The following is a 26246-nucleotide window of genomic DNA, read 5'->3' on the forward strand; positions in this document are numbered from 1 at the left end:
TAGGTCATTATATATGTACAATGAGTATCACAATATCTCTCTCTCTCTCTCTCTCTCTCTCTCTCTCTCTCTCTCTCTCTCTCTCTCTCTCAATCAGAGCAGTATTAAGTGTGGTCAAAGACAGAGTGACAATCTGAATGGCTAGTACCTTTTCTATCCGCCCCCCCCCCCCCAAACTCATCTTCTTTTCAAGCATTTTAATCCCACCCCTCCCCCACCCCACCCTTGACAAATACCCTCTCTCTACATACTCTTCAATTAATCAATTAATATTGACCATAATTTCTATGCCCCTCCCAATTAGCTGATAGGTAAAATAAGCTCCTCTTACTTTGATTCTTGATGAATTTTGTGGAGACGATCAACATTTCTTTTTGATGTTACATAACTATCAACCGACATTCCACATATCAATGAGAAGACTCAAATAATGAAACTCACCTCTTTGAACCTGCTGATCAGTCTCTCTAACAGATGATGACACGTACCTAGTATTAGTAGATACTAGGTGTGAAATGTGAAGAACATGCGAAATTGCGGCATCCGTCCCTTTGATCTAACAACGTAGACAAGTCTATGTCATGTATGGTGAGAGGGCAAGAGAAGAACCCCCCCCCCCCCTTCTCTCTCTCTCTCTCTCCCTCTCTCTCTCTCTCTCTCTCTCTCTCTCTCTCTCATTCATCGTTGTAGTCGTCGTTATAGTAATGGTAGTAATAGAAGTAGTGATAGTAGAAGTTGTAGTAGTAGTAGTAGTAGTAGTAGTAGTAGTAGTAGTAGTAGTAGTAGTAGTAGTAGTAGTAGTAGTAGTAGAGTATAGTAGAGTAGTAGTAGTAGTAGTAGTAGTAGTAGTAGTAGTAGTAGTAGTAGTAGTAGTAGTAGTAGTAGTAGTAGTAGTAGTAGTAGTAGTAGTAGTAGTAGTAGTAGTAGTAGTAGTAGTAGTAGTAGTAGTAGTAGTAGTAGTAGTAGTAGTAGTAGTAGTAGTAGTAGTAGTAGTAGTAGTAGTAGTAGTAGTAGTAGCAGTAGTAGTAAAAGAATTATAATAGATTGATAGTTGAATGGATTGATTACCAGGTCGATCGACCATGATGTTCACACTTTCATCAAACCTTCGCATCATTTTGTTTATTTATTTTTATGTATTTTTTGCTAACAACGCGTCTGTTCTGTCCCCGAAATGCCAATGTTTAATGTTTTCTCATAAAATTTTACGCTGCCAGTTTTCTGGAAACCCCGTATATCGTCAGTTTCTCTCTATTCTTGATTCATCCGATAACTGCTGACATCTTAAATACGATGGCGGCGATTAGCCACTAAAAAGTGGCTGTTGTCTGGTCTGCTCCTAGTAGTCTGTGGGCCAGACCAAGCAATGCTGTTATCCCCGGATTTAAGTCCAGTTTTAGGTATCTTTATAGTTTTTGAATCGGAAGAGGAACGAAGACATCTTTGCGGTTCATATATCTCAATGAGCTCTGTCAGATAAGAAAGGGCGCTGTTATCTAGACATTTAAAAATTAATGTTGCTAATTTAAAATCTATACGTTCTCTCACAGGCAACCAGTGAAAGCCCACCATGAGAGGTGCTTCTTTATCTTGGCGCTTCTTTTTGATTACCATACGTGCTGCATTGTTTTGAATTGTTTGGAGAAAACGAATATTTGTACGTGATGAACCAGAAAGTAAAGAGTTACAAGAATCTAATTTTGAATAAAACTGAGGCAGATATTAATTTTTGACAGGCATAATTTGTTTTAAAATAACTTCTTTAATGGACATACGTGTGCATTCATTGAAAGGTCCGAATCAAACATGACCCATAGATTCCTAACTTGATTGACAAAAAGCAATTTGATTTCGTTTATCTCCAACAAAGTTTTATTAATTTTATTAATTTTATTCGTGTTCCCATTTATTAACACCTCAGTTTTATCCGCATTCAAATTATAATTTATTCTTCCCCGTCCATTCGCTCACTTCATCAATGCAGTTTTCACAGCGTTCAATTTCCCTGTCAAATGTTGATTGATGATTGGTGTCGTAGATCTGTTTGTCGTCCGCATAACAATGGTGTTTAACACTATACGGAAGAATGATATCCCTAAGTGGGTATTTATAAAGCACAGAGTACTGGTCCAAGAACGGAGCCATGGGACACGCCAAATGGAACAAGTCTACTATCGGAATACGAGTTTCCAATCAGAATTTGTTGGTGTCGTCCCTTAAGATAAGTTCTGAACCAGATGAGAACTGTTCCTTGGACACCAAAATTGTTTTGTAGTCGCATGAGGAAGGTTTCGTGGTCTATGGTGTCAAATGCGGCTGACAGGTCGAGCAAATTTAACATGCTTGTGTCCCCGTTATAGATAACTTTTGATAAATCAGAAGCAACTGGCAAGAGGGCTGTTTCAGTTCTGTGCAATTTCTGTACGTTGATTGAAGAGGCTCTTGGAGTCCGTGACTTGCTAGATGTTCAGTTAATTGTTTGAAAACAACTTTTTCCAGTAACTTTGAAATATGCGGTAAGTTGGAAATCGTCCTGCAATTTTTCAGGTTATCCGCATCGAGCCCTTGCTTATTCAAGAGAGGTTTAACAATGGCGGTTCGGTATTCTTTAGGGAATATTCCTTGTTCTCAAGAGTTATTGATTGTATTTGTGATAAATGGTGCAATATCATCTATTGACTGCTTCAATAAACAGGTCGGAATCAGGACTAACTGCCAACTCTTATTTTCAGATTCACCGAAAAGTTTTGAGATTTGTTCATTTGTGACTTCTTTAAAATCAGTTAATTCATCTCGGTGAAATTTGTTTGTAATTTTGCATTTCTGACAATTAAAGTTGTTATCCAAAAAGGTTCGTATTTTACTTATCTTGTCAAAAAACAAGTCCGAAAATTTCTCAGCCATATCCCTTTCATTATTGTGTGAAATGGTGCTACAGGGTCTTTTGACCAACCAAGCCTTATGTATGATGAAAAATAAGTAGAAAATAAATAAAACCAGAATAAAACATGCTAAGCACTGATTCAATCATGCCGGTAAGAAATGGATCGTAAATCATGTCTGGCGAGATTCATTCGATTGTCGAGACAGCAGCCATTGAGGTGCATTGAATGGGAAGGGAGAAGATCCATTGTTGTCTCATTGATTTAAATACAATAGAAGATGTCAATAAGCATGTCAAAAGTGGGTGTAATACGTTGTCTGCCCAAATTAAGATTTGGCCTCGAGTTTTGTTTGTTTTTATGGGATTGTGTTTTTTATCTTGTTTTGATTTTGTTTTCTTTTTGTTGGTTTTTTTTTTCTTGTTTCTTTGTATTTTATTGGCTTAATTTTTTGTTGTTGTATCTTGTCTATTTTAGGCGGGGAGGGGGGAGTAATTTTTATATGTTTGTTTTCTTGTTCTTTTGTTTTGTTTGCATGTTTCTTTGTTTGTTTGTTGTTGTTGTTGTTGTTGTTGTTGTTTTGCTTTGGGTTTTTATTTTTTTTTTTCTTGTTGGGTTTCTTTTTGGTTTTGGTTTTTGGGTTGTTGTTTTTTTTTTTGGTGGTGTTTTTTTTTTTTTTTTTTTTTTTTTTTGTTCTTTTTTGTTTTTGTTTTTTGTTTATTGTCAGACTGTTGAACCCTATTTGCGTACTTCACACATCCAAATAATATTAACTCAATGCATTTTTCACTGACAAGTTTACTTTAACATGACAATTTTACTACATATTTGTTTAATAGCCACAATTATCTTGACGCATGTGTATCGTATAAGTATAAGCACATAGGTGCTGTGTAATAACCCCAACTAAAACGAGATAGAAGATAGAAAACGAAAGAATTCAACAAAGAATGTGTGAAATTTTCTTTGCTGAGACGCAGAGAGTTTTAAAGGGTCTTTATCTGTTATAAAAATAATGTCCTGTTCTATTTTTTTATCTGTCGTCGTTCGATCGCCGTGCTTTCAAGAGAGTCGTATACGAGTGAATGTTTTATAATCACAGCATTGTTGTTAATTTTACCACAAGTGAATAATAATAGGTCCATATTTCTAAAGTATATTTTTAATAGAAGTCAGTGGATTTTTACGCAAAGTTATTTTATGTACACATTATATATTAATAGGTCAGGTGACAGAGTGCAATAGTGTGGTCTATTGTTATCATTGCGATGGAGAATGATTTGCATTGATTTTAACTTTTAAATGATAATGACTGGGCCTAATAATAATAATAATAATAATAATAATAATAATAATAATAATAATAATAATAATAATAATAATAATAATAATGATAATAATAATGATAATAATAATAATAGAAATAATAATAACAATAATAATAATAATAATAATAATAATAATAATAATAATAATAATAATCATAATAATAATAATAATAAATAATAATAATAATAATAATAATAATAATAATAATATAACAATAATAATAATAACAAAATATATAATCATCATCATCATCATCATCATCATCATCATCATCATCATCATCATCATCGTGATGACGATAATAATAATGATAATGATAAGGAAATAATAATAATAATAATAATAATAATAATAATAATAATAATAATAATAATAATAATAATAATAATAATAATAATAATAATAATAATAATAACAGCAACAACAATAATAATAACAATAATAATAATAATAATAATAATAATAATAATATAATAATAATAATAATAATAATAATAATAATAATAAATATATAATATGCCATGGTCTGATGAGCCTCAAAGCTAACTCGACTACATTTATAAATAATAGATAGATGATAATGATAATAATAATAATAATAATAATAATAATAATAATAATAATAATAATAACAGCAACAACAATAATAATAACAATAATAATAATAATAATAAAATAATAATAATAATAATAATAATAATAATAATAATAATAATAATAATAATAATAATGATTGCCATGGTCTGATGAGCGCTCAAGAGCTAACTCGACTACATTTATAAAATAAAGATGTGATAAATGACGCCCCCCCCCCCTCCCCCGCCGGAATTTACGAGTTACTTCAACAAAGAATAAGAACGAGTTGTTTAAGATGATATGAATAGAAAGTTGAAATTTAATTACATGAGTCTTCTTATAAAATGAATGGCGATGACAGTTGCAAATGAGAATATGATGATATTACGTATCGTATGCGATCTTGCTGAGATGATGATACTGTTAGATATTGCGTGCAAACTTGTAGGGTTCCACTTCTAGTCCGAGTATATTTGCAATATTTCCGTCACGACCTGGGTTTGAACTGGTGATAAAGGAAGCCCCGGCGTCTTGATTACGGAAATCAAAATTAGTAAAGTGCTCCATATAGTTCCGAGAGTAAGATCTAATTCTTTAAAATATAGGTAATTGAACGTATATATAGCGCAATATCTACTAAACGTGCTCAGAGCGCTTACAAGGGGTCCCTTTCCAAATGCAGCATTTAACATTTAGGACCGGACATGACGCCTGCCAAGCGATATTACAATATTTTCGCACAGAGACAACGCTGTTGACGACCATGTACTCTTTTTATACCTGAGTACGATGAGAGAATGTGGATAAAGAGCCTTCTCCAAGGAGTCATCTATGAGCCGAGCGAGGCTCGAACCCAGGACCTTCCGATCCTAAAGCGAGTGTCATACCACAAGACCACATAGCCGTAATATGAGGAGTGGAATAGTGTGGCCGTCGGACGTAGGTTCTTGAGATCAGTGAGTAATGAAGATTAAATCAATCAGCTTTTATAATGTGTGGCTACGTGACAAAAGGTTGAAAGAAAAGTATCACTAATTAAAAATGAATTCAAAGAGAAGGCTATTAAAGGAGTGATCTAATATTAAGTGGCCGCTTGACAAAGAATGTAAAAGGAGGTGAGAGGCATTTGAGATGTTGTTGTATAGAAGAATGTTGAGGTTATCATGGACAGACACGTATAGATAGTATGCGCTTTGCTAAGAAGCTCACAACATTGCCATCCGGAAGTATAACGGACCAACACACGTGTTTATAGTCTGGTTAGTACCGCTTAGTGAGAATTACTCATTAACATGGGTGGCAAAAAACAATAACAAAGACCAGAGTGACGTCAACTTCATTATATCTATACGAACAAGGAATTGTTGGCGAAGATGAGAAAAGGGATTTTAAAAGACACCATCAGAAAGAGACAGTTACGGTTTCTGTGACATATGTGGAGAAGAGACTGAATAGAAAAGTTGGTAACGTCTGGGATGATCGAAGGAAAGAGAGCGAGAGGAAGACAAAGAATGACATAATATTTAAATAACCTAAGCATCGGTGGATGATGAATCTAATACAAGAAAGTAAGGTTTTTCGAAGCCTACTGAAATACAACTTGAGTGAGATGAACTCCGTTCTTATGTTTGTAATACTAAAATAAAACTTTAAAAAATAAAGGTGAATCATAGTTCTGCGACAATGATGATGATGATGATGATGATGATGATGATGATGATGATGATGAATAATAATAATAATAAATAATAATCTTATATTAATGGAGGTAAGATCAAGTGTCCATAAAGATTATTATTATTATTACTATCATTATTATTATTATTATTGTTACTATTACTATTATTATTATTATTATTATTATTATTATTATTATTATTATTATTATTATTATTATTATTATTATTATTATTACTATTATTATTCTGGGTGGGTTTCCTGACCTCCCATAGCGGGCAGGGAGGCACTTACTGTGGCTTCTATCCCCTTATATCTGTTTTCCAACAAGCTCTGTCTTTGTCTTGAAATGAGATTACTTGGTTTTGTCCTGGCCCTGGCCGGACTCCTGGTTGGGAGGGAAACAGTCCAATGCATAGTTATTGCTTTTGGAGATGATATTTTTTCCTTGTAAATCATCTCTCTGTTATGTATTATTGTATTTGTTATTTTGAATGTATAGTGTAAGCATTTGAGTGTATTCCTCTTTGTTGGATCTTGTGCTTGTGTCCGGATGAGACTTTTAGGTGATCTCAAAGTACACTGATGGTATGCTCTTGAATTCTACATCTGATCCCATTTGTTCCCAGTCTACCTTTGTCTTACGTTCTCTTGTGTGCTTTAATTGTAATTCTAGAACTTTTTACTATCCAATTTTCTTCCTTTTTACTGGCGCTGATATAACCAAAATGTGTTGCAAGCGCCGTAAAACCTCTAAAAAAAACAAAAACATTATTATTATTATTATTATTATTATTATTATTATTATTATTATTATTATATATTATTATATAATTATTTAATAATAATAATAATAATATTATTATTATTATTATTATTATTATTATTATTATTATTATTATTATTATTATTGTTATTATTACCATTATCATTATTTTATGAAGAGCAATGAATACTGGTTGACTGCACTCTCTGCCACAAAGACATTACAAAGGGGGGGGGGGTGTACAATTAAAGTACGCTTTGAGTATTCTTTTACCTTAAGTTTTACTAATGACATTAACATAAATAGTTCAAAGAGGCATGAGCATACATAGTTACAATTTATTCAGAAATTTATTGTGCTGTAAAGCAATTCTTACATTACCAATCGATTATTGTAGTCTCTTTTGCACGAGCAGTACTTTTACAGTGTTCGTCATTGCCCAGCTTAGTCCTACTACCAACCTTAGTAGAATGTGGCAGAATATATAAAATCCATAAGAACAGAAAGGAGGAAATAACGTTTCATAAGATTGTCACTCATCTAGTTACTCGTCACATTCAGTGGCTACCCATGTCCTTTACTAAGATTCTCACCAACCCAGAAATCCGCCACAATCAGCGGCTATCCACCTCCTTTGCTAAGATTGAAACGAATCCAATAGCTGGTCACATTTAGCGGCCATCCACCTCCTTGCTAAGACTGTCACATATCCAGTAACCCGCCACATTCAGCGGCTATATATATCCACCTCCTTTACTAAAATTGTCACCCATCCAATTACTCGCCACATTCAGCGACTATTCATGCAAATCAAAAGTCGTACAATAATGTAAAATATATCTTACCTGTTATGAAGATGGCACAAAGAACTGCCAATCTCGGGATAAGTGAATCCTGGTTGAGCCACGGTTTCCGTAACTGATCAATATCTCCGGAGTAAGGGAACGTAGGCATATCATCGTAACGACTCCCTGCAACGTCATGTCCTGTTTTCCTGGCGTAAAAGGAAATGTCTCCTGCCTCTCCACGAGGGTATGAAATCGAGCTTTCCAAATCACCGTGATTTACGAATTCGATTAGAAGACTAGCAGTGACATTCTGATCAATAAGGGCCATGCTGGTTGGTGATATAACTTGATGAATGACTGGTGGTTGTGGTGGGGATTTAGATGTTTTTTTCAAACTTGGCGGATGGCTGTTTTGACGGATTAGGCAATATATCCGGCCACATTTATAATCAAGACATTACACGCTCCTTTGATGTGAAAAACATCATTTCTCGATGATTAAAATCATTGATTATTGCACTTTGAATTTGTGGTGGTAAGCGATTAATTGGTTTTACTAATTATCTTTAGAAATGCATACCATGCAATAGCCGTACTTCATAGAAACATTATCGTTTTACTGGTTTTAAAACCTTTGCAATTCTTCTTGATCAGGACATTGGAAAACATTTGCGCAAAATTATATTATATACGGGTTTAAAAGAATAAATTTAAGCTTTACATTATCGGTGGAGAGACCAACAGAATATCCATGTAAATTACACTTTCTTCTTTTCAAAAAATACAATGACGTCGTCTGTTATATATTCGAAAATAAGGTTGGTGGGATTTTTTTTTCAGTATGGATCAAGGGTAGATAAATCCTTTTATGAATGATATCAGCATGGTCACAATAATTCATTTTTTGTGGGAATTTATCGTTATCTTGATAGAATCATTTGAAATCTCTCACTTGTGATTTCTAACATGAAAAGTGATAATCATGCCAATTGTGGTAAAATAGCACATCCCGCATAAATATTGACACCAATGTTGTCAGTCTTGATACTTGAAAGGTTTTGAACAATTTTCCTTCTATGATGATTCTCGTTGTTGGACCAAGCTCGCGTTGCCTCTGTAATTGTTTGAAGATTCAAGATCCTGTGAAGATAAAATGAAAAACTTGCATTCACTATTTAACACATCCCCGATTAAAAAATATATATGGCAAAGGACAGTGGAGGGGGAGATCAATTGTTGGAGCGAGAACTTGGGTTCTCTGAGTCTGGCCTGTGACAAAGATAATTGGAGTTGCTTCATTCCTACTCTACAGGTAGTAAGAAATAAGACATATGAAAATCATGATTATAAATTGTATATAGATTCAATAGATTCAATAAACTTTCAATAACCACATTTCATCCCTAACTTGAAAGTTACGAATCAAAAAATAAATCAGAATGTTTTATTTGAATTTTACGCTTGCATTGAAATGGATCCTTTAATAAGAAACTTATTTCCAGGCATCAAACTTGACATGGACTTAAACGCAATGGCAGAAATCGTCGCTTTTATATTCTCAAGATGCCGTACTCATAATTTCACAATAAGAGCAACTCGCCTCCCTTTAACAGTGCTGAGTGAAACGATCAATAAATAGCCAAAGCATTTTTTCGCCAAAGGTTATGGAATTTCTTGACGTTACTTCAAGCCAGCAAGGCACTCAGTTACGTCACTTTTAAGGAATAAAGGGATCCTCGTATGTGTTCTGTAGAAATATTCCCCCTAATAGAGACCAGTCTTTTTTATTTATTTTTTTTTTTGAAAAAAAACATCGTAGAACTACGAATATCTTGCTGCAACTGCATAATTACAAAATCGTTTTTGATTAAATAAAACTTGAAAAGAGAAGTTTCCTGCTAGGTATTATATTCAGCACTTTGACGTGTTATTTAATACTTTGAGTGGAAAATTCTAATCACTAAGGCGAATGATATTTAGATCTACTTCCTTTTTCCAACGAAAAATAAGAATCTTTATATATTTCAAATGAATAAAGCTCAAAAGATCAAGTCTGCCTAAATATACCCACGAGATGATAAGAGACTCATGACCCTAAGAGGACTTACCATTGACCTAAAAATAACATACAAAAATAACCGATAAATTCCCTATCCATTACTCCGCTGGGGTCACGATGTACTTCGTCGGAATGACTAGTACAAATTTAAAACTGCTCTTAGAATGTTCAAAGCTCAAATGTCATCGCCAAATATTTATACTAAAAGGAAATAGTTGTAGAATCACGTATTTATGCATTATAGTCACCACATGTTGAGCGGAAATGTGGGTTTAAGCTTGAAACTAAAATATCTGGTTGTTTCTTTTCTTTTTTTTTAAAATCATGGTCGTGCTCTTAGGTGGATTATGTGGACGAGTAGGCCAAAAAAAAGCACTCTATAGATTTAAGAGGGAAATAATTCTTTATAAGTTTGTTTGTTTATTTGTTTTGACTTGTTTGTTTTATTTTTGTTTTTTGTTTGTTTGTTTTTGTTTGTTTGTTGTTTTTTTTGTTTTGTTTTGTTGTTGTTGCTTTTGTTTTTTCCTTTGTTTGTTTTTTGTTTTGTTTTTTTTTTTTGGTTTTGTCATATTTGAGAGGAGGGGGGGGGGGGGAGGGTTAATTTGCAAGTGAAAAAGAATCAAGATATCATTGATAACATTTGTGAGATGTCATTTCTCAAACGACAATGCTATCTGCTTTGGGGTAAATATATTAACTAACCAATTTCAATCGTCAAAGGAAAATATAATATTGTTTAGATCAACTGATTAGTTGGGGAAATCATTGTAACAAAAGCGCTATCATATTTTGTAAATATTTGGCTTAGTTCAGTTCTTGTGATTGAGAAAGTAATAATTTGTCAGGATCTACCAGGTAAGCCACAATCGTTCCAATGTTTTATGTAAGTTTAAAAGATTTTCATTAGGTCATTTTATTCCCCCTCTTTTCTTATCTGTATGCAATAAAACAAATGCATTATAAGGCTACTATTTGTAAAAAAAAAACAAAAAAACTTGCCTTATCAAACTTTTAAAAACTCTGTAACTCTGAGATTTTTTGTTATTTAGGTTTTTCTGTTAATTTATTCAAAAAGGCATAAATCCGTTTGATCCCTGGGTATCTAAAATTGATCTTTGAAATTATTCCGTCAGTTCGTAAGCCTTGTTCAGTTTTCTCAGTGGGTTGCCGCTTAAAGTTTTAACAATCAAACAAAGTAGTACAACGAAAGCTTCCTTTGTCAATTACCGCCGGAAATTGCACCAGTCACATAAATTTGCAACACGTAAAAACTTCAGATTTATTTCAGATCATTAAACAGTTTTGATTAAATATAAAGTCAATGTGTTTTAAAACTAAATCGGAAATTCTCTTTGGTTTTACTGATTGAAATGAGGTCATAGATGAGAGATGGGTATCTAGATATAGCTTTTGTAGGAGATGTAATACTTGTTACATTACATGATAAAATCGAGAAAATTCTGTGAAGCTTAAAAGATAATATTGTTCTGAGATTAAAAATTGTCTCAGCTATGAAAAATAGGTTGTTGCCGGATATGAGTTGGTATGTTAAGACATGTTATATAAAAGTTATTAAGTGAGTTTATGCTCAATAATGAAAAACAAATGGAGTCATTCATGGCAGTTGTGGTTTTTAATTGAAGCTCAGTTGAAGGTATTTCAGAAGATGCATTGAGCTTTACAATTTCTGTGTTGAAGAGAGATTGAATGATAAATCTGTTTTTTTTTTCCCATTCACTTTATATTGGCATCAATCGGCTCAAAAGTAAAAATTACATATTTTTATATCGCGAATATAAATTATAAAAACAATAACCATGAAAAAATAGTGCTCAACTTTTTGATAAAAGGGTCTATATAAAAAAGGTTTTAATTATAATTATGACCAACCTCTACAATATTGTTTCGAGCATTCGCTCTCATCAGGAAGTGACTTTCACGTCCTGATGAGAGCGAATTCTCGAAACAATATTGTAGAAGTTGATCATAATTATACTTGCAATATTATATATATTATATATATATATATATATATATATATATATATATATATATATATATAAATTCACTCACGTATTATAACCGAAACAATCGTTTCCATGTCCTCCATTTCATTGTTACGACTAAATATACGTTAGTGAATTTATTTATTTTCATATGCTCTAACCTAAATTATCGAGCACTCTCGTACCTACAAGTACCCATCAACACTCATATATAATATATATATATATATATATATATATATATATATATATATATATATATATATATATATATAGAGAGAGAGAGAGAGAGAGAGAGAGAGAGAGAGAGAGAGAGAGGAGATAATGATTATGATGATGATGATGATGAGGATGATGATGATGATGATGATGATGATGATGATGATGAGGATGATGATGAGGATGATGATGATGATGATGATGATGATGATGATGATGATGATGATGATGATGATGAGACATAGTACGTCGGATTACATTTTATATATTATGCTCGTTTGTTCCAAGGCAATTTAAGTCATTATTGAGGACTAGGCCTTATTCCCTTATATAAAGTTGACTAGTAAATAGTAAATAGTAAATAATATATTTATTTAGCTAGACAATGGACTATATAATTTGTAATTTGAGCAATCTTGGTCAAATATAAAAACGTGATCTTTTATATACGCATTATCGACTAAACGTGCTCAAAACTCTTTACAAAGGGTCCCTGACCAACAGCAACATAACGTGTTGAACGAGACATGACGCCTGTAAGACGATAATACATTTTTCTGACAGAGACAACGTTGTTAATGGCTGAGTACACATTTTACATCTGGGGACGGTGAGAGAATGTGAGTAAAGAGTCTTTTCCAAGGACTCAAATTTGCGCCGAATGATGCTCGAACCCTTATCCCTTATACAAATCTGACTATATTATAATTTGTAATTTGAGCACTATTGGTCACATATCCTCTCTTTGCTTTTCGAAGCAATGCAAGCTGCACTGATGAGGCGTTGTGCGTTGAAACAGTCCTGTCGGCAAGAATGCATTCTAGATGTATTCTATATTTATATTATTTTCCATTTGAAAATCGTAGCGGTTTTAATGTCGCAAAAATATGGGTAAACTCTAGACTGGCTCACTCGCCTTTTGCGTACTGACAATGGTTTCGTAATCAAAAGCAACCTTAGAAATATAAAATGATCTAGACGTCTATCTATGTGAGTTAATCACACGTGAAATATGTTTTAAGAGAGACGGAAACACGAAAATAGATTTCCTGATTTCCCCCCCCCCCCCTCCCTACTTTTAATCTCTAAAACATTTTACGTGTTTGGTGGATTTTATTATTTGGTTTTTTGAAATTTTAAATATGTTCATAATTTGTTTGGTACTACTCTATGGTAAAATTGGTTAACACTATCAATATTATCATTATCATTATTTTCATTATTATTGTTATTATTATTATTGTTATTATTATTATTATCATTATTATTATTAGTTTAGTATTAGTATTAGTAGTAGTAGTAGTAGTAGTAGTAGTAGTAGTAGTAGTAGTAGTAGTAGTAGTATAGTAGTAGTAGTAATAGTAGTATAGTAGCAGTAGTAGTAGTAGTAGTAGTAAGTAGTAGTAGTAGTAGTAGTAGTAGTAGTAGTAAGTAGTAGTAGTAGTAGTAGTAGTAGTAGTATAGTAGTAGTAGTAGTAGTAGTAGTAGTAGTAGTAGAAGTAGTAGTAGTAATAGTAGTATATTAGTAGTAGTATTAGTAGTAGTAGTAGTAGTAGTAGTAGTAGTAGTAGTAGTAGTAGTAGTAGTAGTAGTAGTGTAGTAGTAGTAGTAGTAGTAGTAGTAGTAGTAGTAGTAGTGTAGTAGTAGTAGTAGTAGTAGTAGTAGTAGTAGTAGTAGTAGTCGTCGTCGTCGTCGTAGTAGTATTAGTAGTAGTAGCAAAATATTGCAAATGAAATAAACACTGTTCCTAATAGCATGCAAATGTAAAAGTACAAGCCGGTCAGGCGTATTAAGCAAAAACGTAAGGACAAACTGATCAATAAAGATGACGATGAGAAAGTCATTTGTGATTACAGACAAATATTCGACAAAATAAAAGACTATTTTGAGGTCAAATTCAAAGAGGAAAGTGAAATAGAACCTTTTGAGGAGGCTAACTCTAGCCTAGATGAAGAAGTAATAACAACAGTCCTGGGATGGACACAATCAAAGCTGAAGAACTCAAATGCTTCACAGAGGAAGGCCACGAATATCTAGCAGACATGTTCAACCCCCCTCGTGGATCTTTACCTTGCAGTTGGTGAGGGGGCTTGAGGCACACGGGAGGGCAAAGGTGTAAATCCCGGTCGACCGTCACGAGACCATCCCGGGTATCGAGCCAACGAGCCACATGAGCTGCTCGCCCCGGTGTGTGACTAAATTTGATCCAAACCCGGTGCCCGAATAGCAGCCCTATCCCGGGCGCCACACTATTGTCCTTATGTCGAGTCCCAATCAGTCCCGTCAATGGCGAAGCGGTCTGCCGCCTAGCCAAATAATACCGCGTTCGTGTCGCCAGGGTCGTCGGCACGTCCGAGAAAAAAGCAAACGTCCCATGCATCAATCGATTCGCGGCCTGCCGATCGGAAAATGCGACGGCGGGGATGGCGAACTGACGCGTATATTGTCCCTGAACGTCGAGAGCCAGAGTATGGCAAAAAATGAGCTTTTATCAAAGCTATTGGCCGTTCACTGCGTAGATATCCTCCTGTTACAGGATACCCACCTTTATTCAGGCGCGCAATCTTCCCGATTCCAGATCCCAGGCTATACGGTGGTCCAACGCGAGGACACTTCGAGGCTCAAAGGAGGGGTTAGCGTTTACGCTAAAGAGCCATCGAAGGTAAGGGTCATTGAGAGCGTAACGGACAGCAATGGGGTGAACCGAATTTCCGTGGAAGTAGGTGGACTGTGTTTGCATAATATTTACAAACCACCTAGAGCGACTTGGACTACACCACCGGTACCGGTGGTCAGCCATCCTTCCATCTGTCTGGGAGACTTTAATAGCCACCATCACGAATGGGGCTACCGAGACTGCAACGAGGCAGGAAGACAACTCCGCTCATGGATGGACTGTAACGATCTACACCTAGTGTACGATCCTACAGCCAAGGGTACCTTCCGGGGTACCCGCCATAAGAAGGAGTATACTCCAGACCTCACCCTCGTAACGAAAGGCGCGAACGGTGAACCGCTGCAGGTGAAGCGGACAGTCCTCGGGGACTTTCCGCATAGCCAGCACAGGCCGGTTCTTGTCACAGCTGGGGTGACAATACCGAGGGTGCAGTCTCTCCCACTTTGCAGATGGAATTTTAGGAAGGCTGACTGGGAGGAATTCAGTTCCTATATCGAGCAGGTCTGCCCTGCCATTCCTCCCAAGTCCAAGAATATAACCAGATTTAGTAGGCTACTGGTTAAGAGCGCTCAACGCTCTATTCCACGGGGCAAACGGAAATTCTACACCCCTTGCTGGACAGCAGAGTCGGAAGAGCTGTACCGAGAGTACCAGCAGACCCAGTCCCAGGACACAGCCGATAGACTACTTCAGTCTCTGGCAGAGGGAAGGAAGCAACGGTGGCAGGAGACCGTGGAAAGTCTCGACTTTACACACTCCAGCCGCCACGCTTGGCGTTTGATAAAGAAATTGGACCCAGATCGGAATTTCGCGAAGGCTGCACCGGAATGCGAGGCAGACACAATTGCCAAGAATATTAAGAACCGTAGTAAGCGGGTCCCTAATCAGGCTTTTGAGCGCGGTGTCCGCAAGGCGTACCGTACGATTTTGGACTCGCTACCTGCGGAGGAGTCGGACTGGACGGCCCCGTTCAGTCCCCGAGAAGTGGGTGCAGCCATTAGCGAAGTAAAGAACGGCAAAGCAGCAGGGATAGATGGTGTATATCCCGATATGGTGACGCATCTGGGCCCCAGGGCACGGGCCTGGCTAGCAGAGGCAATGTCTGACATCCTTGCAAATGGAAAGCTTCCACAAGTGTGGAAGCACGCGAAGATAGTTGCCATTCTGAAGCCAGGGAAGCCGGCGAAGGAGGCAGACAGTTACAGACCCATATCGCTGCTGAGCTGTCTTTACAAATTGTTGGAGCGTGTTCTATTAAACCGATGGGAGCCGGTCCTAGACGCTGCCCTGCCACCTGAGCAGGCAGGCTTCAGGGAAGGGAGGTGCACCACGGAGCAGGTCATTGCCCTTACAGAGCATATTGAGCACGGGTTCGAGAGAAAACAGCAAACAGGTGCTGTGTTTATAGACCTATCAGCGGCGTACGATACGGTCTGGTGCGATGGGTTAATGCTCAAACATGCAAAAATCATAAGGTGCAAAAAGACCTTGAAGTTGTTCTCTTCGATCTTAGGGGAAAGGCAATTCCACGTCGCGCTGGGAGACGTCACGAGCAAAGTAAGGAAATTGAAGAATGGGGTCCCTCAGGGGTCGGTACTTGCGCCAATGTTGTTTAACGTTTACATTAGCGATATGCCGAACACTTCCTCCCTGAGGCTGGGATACGCAGACGACTGGGCACTCGTTACTCAGAGTAAAGTGTGGACCCGTCTCGAGAGCGTACTCAGCGAGGACGTCACCAGACTCAAATCCTACTTTGACAAGTGGTACCTGAAGATGAACACTTCAAAAACCGTGGCCACTGCATTTCACTTATGCAGTGGTTGGCACACCCGTAAACTGAATGTCCTAGTCGGGGACCAGCCACTCCCATATGAGCCGCGTCCAAAATATTTAGGGGTGACGTTGGATCGCAGCCTTACCTATCGGGTTCATCTCGAAGGGGTTGCCCGGAAGATAGAGAAGCGGAATAGTCTTCTGAGGAGGCTGGCGGGATCGACTTGGGGCGCTAGCCAAGCGCTCCTGAGAACATCCGCCCTGGCACTATGCTATTCCACCGCGGAGTATTGCGCTCCAGTGTGGGGTAGAAGCAGAAACGTTGAGAAGGTGGATGTAAAACTTCGCAAGTCGATGCACATAGTGTCGGGAACGCTAGCAACAACCCCTAGAGAATGGGGCCCGGTAATGGCAGCGATCCAGCCCCCCGATGTCCGGAGGGAGACCATTACGGGAAACTGGCTGAGTAAGATCAAAGAGAGAGGGAATGGGGATACCCCTCTCATGCGCATAATGAACGGTGCCCCCGTTTCGAGCCGAAATAAGTCCCGGCAACCCTTGTACGCAGAATCCCTGACTACGGACAGAGCTGCACATACGAGATGGAAGTCGGTTTGGACGAATTCAATCCCTCGTGGGGCGGGGACCTACACTCCTCTAAGCTTGGTGAGAAGTTGCCAGGCTTTGATACCAGTAAGAGGAGACACTGGGTAGCTGCGAATCGGCTTCGGTCGAGGAGCTGCCTAACGGCCGGTGCGTTACATCAGTGGGGTCTAACTTCCTGTCCTTTATGTCCACGCTGTGGGCAAGAACCCGAAACGGCAGAGCATCTAGTCGAAAGGTGTGTTGTGACGATGCTACCAGGCGGGTTCGCGACGGTGCACGAATGCGGACCGGACTTTGCTGATTGGGTCGATCGTCATAACATAATAGTGTGAACCATAAGAAGCAGCAGACATGTTCAACGAAATGTTCATACAGAAAGCCTATCTAGACTTGGGGTCCGGGGAACTCATTTTACTGAACAAACCAAATAAGACAAAAGGCCCATTACAAAACCCGAAGACCTACCGTAATCCTCCCTACCATCAGAAAAGTGCTTAGTCTTATTACATTGAATCGAATACGACCAGTAGTGGAAGAGTGTCATTTCTCAAAGTGGGTTAAAAACTAGAACCCAAAATACAAAGAAGATTTGCGATTCTCGGTATAGAGATATTATGAGTTCTGCCTTCGACATAACATGTAGAAGCAAACTATTTACAACACTAACATGATTTCTGGAGAGGACCGTGTTAGATTGATAGAGCATTACTTACCTTACAACTCTCACATTTACGTCTGGCAAAGAATCAGCAACAATCAGATCAGCAGTTGGAACGCCACAAAGGGGAGTCTTAGTCCTATTTTATTCAATGTGTATATCTAGAAGCAGCACTAAGAGAATTAAGATCAAAATAACCTCCAAATCAAAGACTCACTCATGAAGTTGTTTTCGCAAACGATGTGGACCTCATATGCGACACAGAACAAGGAGCACGTAACTATCTACCTGTCTTATCTAACTCGCTAAGTCAATGGAACCTCAAAGTCAACGAAACAATAACGGAAATAACAGTAGTTGAACCGATCAAAGGTGATTGGGAAATTGTCAAGAAGCTGGGAACTTGATCAACGAGGAAGAAGACATTAAAAGAAGGAAACTGCTAGCAAAAAACGTATTTTGAAATGTGTTAAATAGCTGGTATAGGCAGGGCGTTATTAGCGAAAGCAAAAGAATACGCCTCTACAAAGCCATTGTACTACCATTACTGCTCTACAAGTGCGGTTCATTGAGATTAACGAAAAGGAATTTGGACAGCCCTACATAGAAGACAACTCCGTCGAGTCATATGTGTGATATGACCAGACAATATTAGTAACTAAGATGTCTACGACCGTTGGAACGTACGTTCTGTCAGTGATAGAATAAAACAGCAAAGATGGAAGCTCCTTGGCCACATTTTCCGAAGAGACCATAACATAGCGGACCAGACAGCAATGAAGAAATACTTCAATTCCGGGGAGAAATACCGCGGATGAACACCAAGGTCTCTACCAAAAACACTAAATGCCAATCTGCAGACATACCATCGTCTGTTGCAATCAGCACCGTGAGAGTCCATATCTTTACATCTACAAAAATACTATTCCATCAAAACTGAAGACGGAACATGACCACTCGGTCTCAAAACGTTAGCACAAAACATGGACACGTGGGAAAATATTACAGATGGCATCCAACAAGCAAGGACGTGCTAAGAACCACACAATTCACGGCAAGCGTCCTTGAGACTACTTAGCCAAGCTCATCATCATCATCATCATCATCATCATCATCATCATCATCATCATCAGCAGCATCATCATCATCAGCAGCATCATCATCATCATCATCATCATCATCATCAGTAGTAGTAGTAGTAGTAGTAGTAGTAGTAGTAGTAGTAGTAGTAGTAGTTGTTGTTGTTGTTGTTGTTGTTGTTGTTGTTGTTTTGTAGTAATAGTAGTAGTGGTAGTAGTAGTAGTAGTGGTAGTAGTAGTAGTAGTAGTAGTAGTAGTAGTAGTAGTAGTAGTAGTAGTAGTAGTAGTAGTAATAGTAGTAGTAGTAGTAGCGGTAGTAAGTAGTAGTGGTAGTAAGTAGTATGCCATGATAAAATATAACATGGCTAAAGGTTTAAATTAGGATTGTATCATAATCCTTTAAACGCCTTTGATATGAACAATATAAATTGATTTATCAATAACAACCTTCAATGAATCATTAAAGCAATGAGTAAGAAAATAATTTTAGAAAATACAAATCTCGGTCAAACTTTCCATTCAGAGAACATGCATTTTGTTTCAAATCTAATACTATCATTCCACAACTGGATAGCACGAAACATAAACAATTTCTATCTAACATTAATATTACATCTGGGTAAGTAAGTTGTTTGGATATACTTTCTCATATTGTAAACATTACATAAGAGAAAGTGACGAATTGTGATGAATCAATATTATCAATCTTGTGTATTAATCTATAAATTTGACTCAATTTACCACATAGTCTTCTGTACTTTAGACTAGGGAGATCCAACTGTCTTAATTTTTCTTCATATTTGAACACTAAGAAACACATTGGAGCATTTTGATTGCCCTTTGTTGTAATTTGTAAGACATATTGACTGGCTCTTGTATATCGATTACCAAATCGTATTGCCATGTTCAAAAATGGGTCGAACAAGCGACTTGGCGAAAAAGAAGAGAAAATAGGCCTATCAAGAGTGACAAACTTACAATAATATTATAAATAATCCCCTTAGTCTTGTTAGATTCGTTAATACAAGTATGGGTATGAACTTCGAAGTTTAGACATCGATCTAAAATAACGACAAGATCCTTTTCAGACTCAATAGAAGACAAAACAAATGATCTCGAGAGCAAGTATATAAAAAATAAAATTATTAAAATCAGTCATCAATCATTGTATACATTTAAGAGTATTACAAGATTTAAGAATTATAAATTATATATTCAGTCAAATAGAAATCTTAAATTCTTTCACTTTCGAGCAATACAAATTTTGAAACGATCAAGCGAGCATGCTTATTTTGTTTCAACGTCTCTATAATCGACGTTACATGAATGGATTCAATACGAGTCCATTCGATGATATACATGTGTTTTATTTGATGTGATGAAAAAAAAGTCCAAAAGTTATGCAGGTGTAAAATCGATGGAAATGTCAAGATTTATTCCACCAATTTCACACCTGAATATAATTTGGATCTCCTCGTCTGGCTTCAATGTGTAAACTTATACTCATTTGTAGTCCAAAAAAAATACTACTGTATGTTTTTGTTTTATTATTTTAGGGGGGAGGGGGGAGGGAGGGTTGTTTTGTTTTGTTTTGATTTTTTTTTTTTGCTTTGTTTTGTTTGTTTTTTGTTGGGAATTTTTGCTTGGTTTCGTTGGGTTTTCTTTTTTTTTTTGGGGGGGGGTTGTTGTTTTGCTTTTTTTTTTTGCTTTAATGTTCTTTATTTTGGCTATAAAGTTTAGCTTTTGTACTGTCATATTCGCATAATTAGAGGCATTTAGAAGCATTTGCTTGGTACTATAGGAGCGCCCGGTTCTAACAATTACACTTATGTGATTTATTAACAATCGGTTCCTCTTTTACTTTATTTTCTTCTTCGTGGAGAAGAAAACTCAAGTTTGAAGCGTATCTACATTTGATTTTATAAAGAAATTAGAGACAGTTAAAAAAAAAAGAAGTTGATGAAGCAATATGCTCCGGGCAGTTTTGTACCAGGATTGACATCAAAAACGTATTTATATTTGGTTGCAATTTACTAATCGGCTAGAAACAATTTTTGAAATCTTTAGTCGAAAGAAAACAGTATCTTTTGTCCTTAGTACAATCAGCACCACCGGGGTGTACAACAGCCTGGATATTAGACTTCATTATCGATAATCCAACTTGATTAACCAGTCAACTGCTGTACTCTGGAAAAACACTCATTTAAAATTTTGGCCAGAAAACGCGTCCTTCAAATATCAATCGATTGAAACGACCATCATCTTGTCAAAAGCTCTCAAACCTGGGATCTCGCAAAATCAATCGATAGTCGAAGAAGGAGTTTTCAGATTACTGTAGTTAATTGGTTAAATTGATGGTTAATAAACCATCACCATTAACATAGCTGGCCAGCATTGCACTACACTAGAGTACTCGTTTTCCACGCAAAGAGACCGAGATCAATCCCGACTGAAGTAGAAATTTTTTCCTGACCCTCCTGTGCACCCAGCAGTGATTGTGTAGCTTAGCCTAGCAGGACTGACGGAAAGTATTTTGCGACAGACTAGCGTCCTATCCAAAAGATAGCAAAAAATTGCTATTGTCCGTTTCAAGCTATAGAAACCGGAATTAATCCGGCTCCATGGACAGAATGGCTCTGAGGGTCTACTGTTGTTTTTTGTTTTGTTTTTATTACAATACCAATGGCGATCAATCCATTCGGCAAGAGCTGACCCACACTCATGGATTTGTCCTTAAACCGCCTTCCAAACTGGTCACAAAGATTTCTACATTATGAAATATGATGTAATTATAGAGTGTTTGGTGTACAATGCCCGATGAAAATAAAAATGAAAATGATTCACTTCAAGATGGCATCATCATCATCATCATCATTATCATCATCATCATCACCATCATCATCATCATCATCATCATCATCATCATCATCATCATCATCATCCTTATTGATATTTTGAGATGATTTATTTTTCTTTTTTTTTCTCCTTATCTGCTAATTCGACAAGGATGCCCGCAGAATAGTGTGTTCACACGCAAAGAAACCTGGTTTAATTAATATTTAGTCTTATTTATCTGAACCGTCGTACACGCAGTAAAAATTCGGTAACATGGTCTAAACTTGATTTAGCAGAAGGTCTTGTGTGATAGAATCACTTTCTATCCTGAGGGTTACAAGCAAAATAAATCCAACAAAATGGGTTATAAATTCCATCTCCAAGGGCCTTATTGTCCATTTTTATTGTTTGCCTTAACAATTTTTGCGCTGTGATTTCATTTCTTTCTTATATTGACCAGAAGATATCGATGTAAACGTTAAAGTGTCTCGCGTCGTGACAAAATAATATACCCAAAACAAATGTTGGACACCAAAGAATGTGTTTTGTGTGTGTGTGTGTGTGTGTGTGTGTGTGTGTGTGTGTGTGTGTGTGTGTGTGTGTGAGCTTTTACCTTGGGCTGGGATCTTCTGCTTCTACCAATCATTTGTTATTACGTGTTATGCAACATATCCCGGTCTCGTCTGTGTTTAGGAAATCTGTATTCATCCCATAGGGAAATTTGTCTCTAGGGTCTATTCGAAGGGAAGACTGGAATAACCCAAGCATCAGCCGCAGTGCAGCGCCGCAAATTGAGCTAGGGCGAGGTGACTTGCTCGAGGCCACACAGCACAGCGCGGGAGATCGAACTCGGTACCTTTCGGGTTCGAAGCAAAGATCGTACCGCTGAGCCACGCATCGTTGTTTTTGTATTTTCAGCAACTGCATGCTAAACCAGTTAAATGCGGACTCTAGAAAAACATGTATCTAAAACTTTAGCCAGAAAAGTCGTCCTTCTAATATCGATCGATTTAAATGACCCTCATCTTGGCAAAATTCTCACACCTGAGACTTCGCGAAGTCCCAGATTTGAGTTTTGCCAAGATGGGGGTAAATTAAATTGATTGCTATTCGAAGGACGACTTTTCTGGCCAAATTGTTATGTAGTTGAACTAATAATGGACTTTTTCTGTTCTGGAAACATGTTTTTTGCTTTGTTTTTTGTTTTTCGTGATTTATCTTTTTTTTTCCTATATTTTTTTAATGCCAAGAAAAAACAGCTATCGCTTCGGGGTACATAAGGTGCAAAAATTGCGACCGCGCCACTTGAAATGCGCATGCTAGGTGTCCATAAAGTTTTTCTTTGTTTAATAACATCTTTAACATAAAAAAATTACAGCCAATATACTTTAAATATGGACTCATGAATACATAAATGCTTTACATTTTGTTAACCATAATCTTTTATTCAATGTGCTTCAATATGGTTGTATGGCTACCTGTAATCAAATTCAACCTATTATCGAGTTCTTTCCTGTGTTTTGTAGTTTTATTGGCGTGATGGATTCAATAATCGCTCTTTTTTGCCATAGTAAGCGTGCCAACATGTGGTACGAGAGGTGAAAAAACAATGTCTCTGGAAAGGTCATACGGAGAATCTCCGGTGTCCCATGCGGCCAGGCAATCGAGTCCATCTCTCCCAATCCATTTGTCTGAAATTCGCAAACCCCTGTCTCTAAGGCGGAGGAACACCGTCTTAATTAAAAATCATCTTTGCCCGATATTCATGAAGATGGGATGCAGCATAAAGTTCTAGCATGTTATGTAAATAGACATTTACATTGATCGTTTTTACGGTAAAGAAAGCTGGGTCTATAACTCGTCTATACATCTGCCAATACCAAACATTCACTTTGTGTCTTAGCAAATTTAGACTACCATTTTTCTATTTTATTTGTTTGTTTCTTTTTCCTTCATCGTTTTCATGTCCTGTAATGGTCTGCCAAACTGGACAATGAAACATTGTTGAGCTACTTTTTGCGATTTTGTTTTATTGCACAAAGTGAACTTTGTCGAACTGTTGTGATTGCGAAATAGAAGGAGAGAATAATGAGGTCTTTAAGCGTATGTTCATTTTGCTGACTTTGGTGATATAATGAAGGTCGATGACTAATGGACATAAACGTATGACTCTTTTTTAGAAGTTGGTAAAAACCAGCTGCAAATATCTATTGCTTGAGAATTACAAAGCTTTGAAATCAGGGAAAGACTTTATGGACACCCTGTATTACAATCAAATGCTTCACACAACACAGAATAGCCTGAATTTTGTAAGAATTTGTTTCTCGTTACTTTTCACTATCTATTCTAAATTGACTATTCTCACATATTTGATAATAAATGAACTCTAGAGAGCTTTATGTATTCCACAAGTCGGCAATAGAATAGCTCTTTAGGACCGGTTTAAAAAACAAATTTGAAATTATCAGAGCCATCACCGGATAGTAAAACAATAATCAATCCATTCATACACGGTATTAAATCAGGAGGGCGCAGAACATCTAGTATCAAAGCTACAAAACGGTTCATGAGTGCTCGAATTCGGTGAATAGTCAAAATTTATTGTGGTGTAATCATCAGAAGATCCTGAATTCTAGAAGCATCACAGTAATTGTTTTCACTGTAAAGAAAGAAGGGCCTTTAACTCTCTATGCATATTCCAATACCAAACATTCACTTTGTGTCTCAGGCAGTGTCCTAACAAATTATGCTCTGAGCCCCTCCCTAGCCAGGTGGACACACATTCGAACTATGCATAAATTAGTGGAAGAATCCGCCATATTCTACTTGGGCAATGGTCCCCGTTTGATAGGCCCCGGACCTTAGTTAACCCATTCCACCCACTTCTTCTTTTGCTTGTATGGAATCCAGGAAGCTCCCGTCCTGGTTCGAAGATCACTTTACAGGTATCCGAGTCTAATGACATTGTTATCCCAAGCGGATATCCATACCTCTATTGCGTTTCAGATGATAAAACATGTATATTGTGACCCGCTTATTTTGGCAACTTATTTGCTTTCTTACACCAAGCTTTGTATATCGTATCGTAATGATGGGTCACGTGAAGCAAAAATCAAGCTATAACAATTAATTACATTTTCATAGGACATTGAAAGTTTCTAGTTCTTAAAGTTAAGAATGTATTTGTCTCCATATATTCTTTTACATGTTGAGAGTAAATCATTGTTTAAGATTTTCGATCGTCATTGACTCATTAAATCAACACCAAAATATGTATGACTTTTTTCTTAATCAACATAATATATTATTTTGTTTCATTTGATGACTAGATATAACCAAAATGATCTGGGAACTTTTAGATGTTTTAGAGATGCATATTAGTTCTCGTAGTTATGGTGTTGGTGAACTGAGCGGATTATATGCCTTCGAAAACATCTTAAGGTTATCAAAAAAAATAGACATGGCTCCTATTTTAAATCGTTCTGCAATTAGATAGTTTTAGGATTCCAAGATCGTCATGAAAAAAAATAATCCCAGCGTTTCCCCATTCCACTTTCCCTATATCAAAAGCGTCACCGACCGCCCAGTTTACCAATGCAATTTGTAAAATATAGTAGATTACATAATATTACTTGCCTGCGTATCCATAAAGCATAGACACGAGAAACCAAAAAAATGCGTCACCATCCGACAGTCTGAATTTTATCAGAATCTTGCTAAGTCCAGTAAACAAAATCTAGTTATATGTAGGACCCTTATCCCAAAGACATGAACGAAATATTTGTATACAAGTAATTAGTTGGGCTCACTCTGAATACAACTCATTTAAACAAGTGTTATTGATTCCAGCCGATAGAGCCAATCTCTCATTGAAAGAAACTGCATTAGCACTTATCAAACCATGGATTGTCGACACCGTAGCGTTAATGAACAGTAGAACTTCATCAAGTAACTATAGTAAGAGCATGGATATTCCATATATTTTCAAAAAAACAGCACGTGGACATTTGCTTCCCTGACATGACAGTTGTGTCAAGTCGTTATATTATTGTAGAGGAACATCTTCACAAAAACAGATGTGAGCCCTCATTTCATTTTCTATGCTTCCATTAGCATTATATGTATTGGCACCGAGCGGCCCAAGAAACATTCGCTCACATAGCCCACACACGTTAGCACGCGCACTCGCTCGCATAGCATTTTTTTCAGTAACTAGTCACTCTCTTCTCTAGATATATTGACGTCTTGGTGTGATGCCTTGAGGTTTTTGAGGGTCGTGCGAGGCATTAAAAAAAAAAGTAATGTAGGGTGTC

At 36.8% G+C, this 26246-nt stretch overlaps 1 protein-coding gene across 1 annotated transcript in view; it reads right to left on the reverse strand.

Annotated features, from left to right (window-relative positions):
• LOC144977328 (allatostatin-A receptor-like) overlaps positions 1-25964 on the reverse strand; it is a 184512-nt gene extending 158548 nt beyond the window's left edge. The window contains exons 1-2 of the mRNA XM_078922410.1: positions 25570-25964; positions 8076-9158 (exon numbers count right to left, since the gene is read on the reverse strand). Coding sequence (XP_078778536.1) covers positions 8076-8346 — 271 coding nt within the window. The 5' untranslated portion in view covers positions 8347-9158; positions 25570-25964. The remainder of the gene's footprint in view (positions 1-8075; positions 9159-25569) is intronic.
• Between the last annotated feature and the right edge of the window lie 282 nt (positions 25965-26246).

The sequence above is a fragment of the Berghia stephanieae genome, chromosome 1, assembly GCF_034508935.2.
Source record: "Berghia stephanieae isolate SIO BIC M18660-M18661 chromosome 1, UCSD_Bste_1.3, whole genome shotgun sequence".
Taxonomy (NCBI): Eukaryota; Metazoa; Mollusca; class Gastropoda; order Nudibranchia; family Aeolidiidae; genus Berghia; species Berghia stephanieae.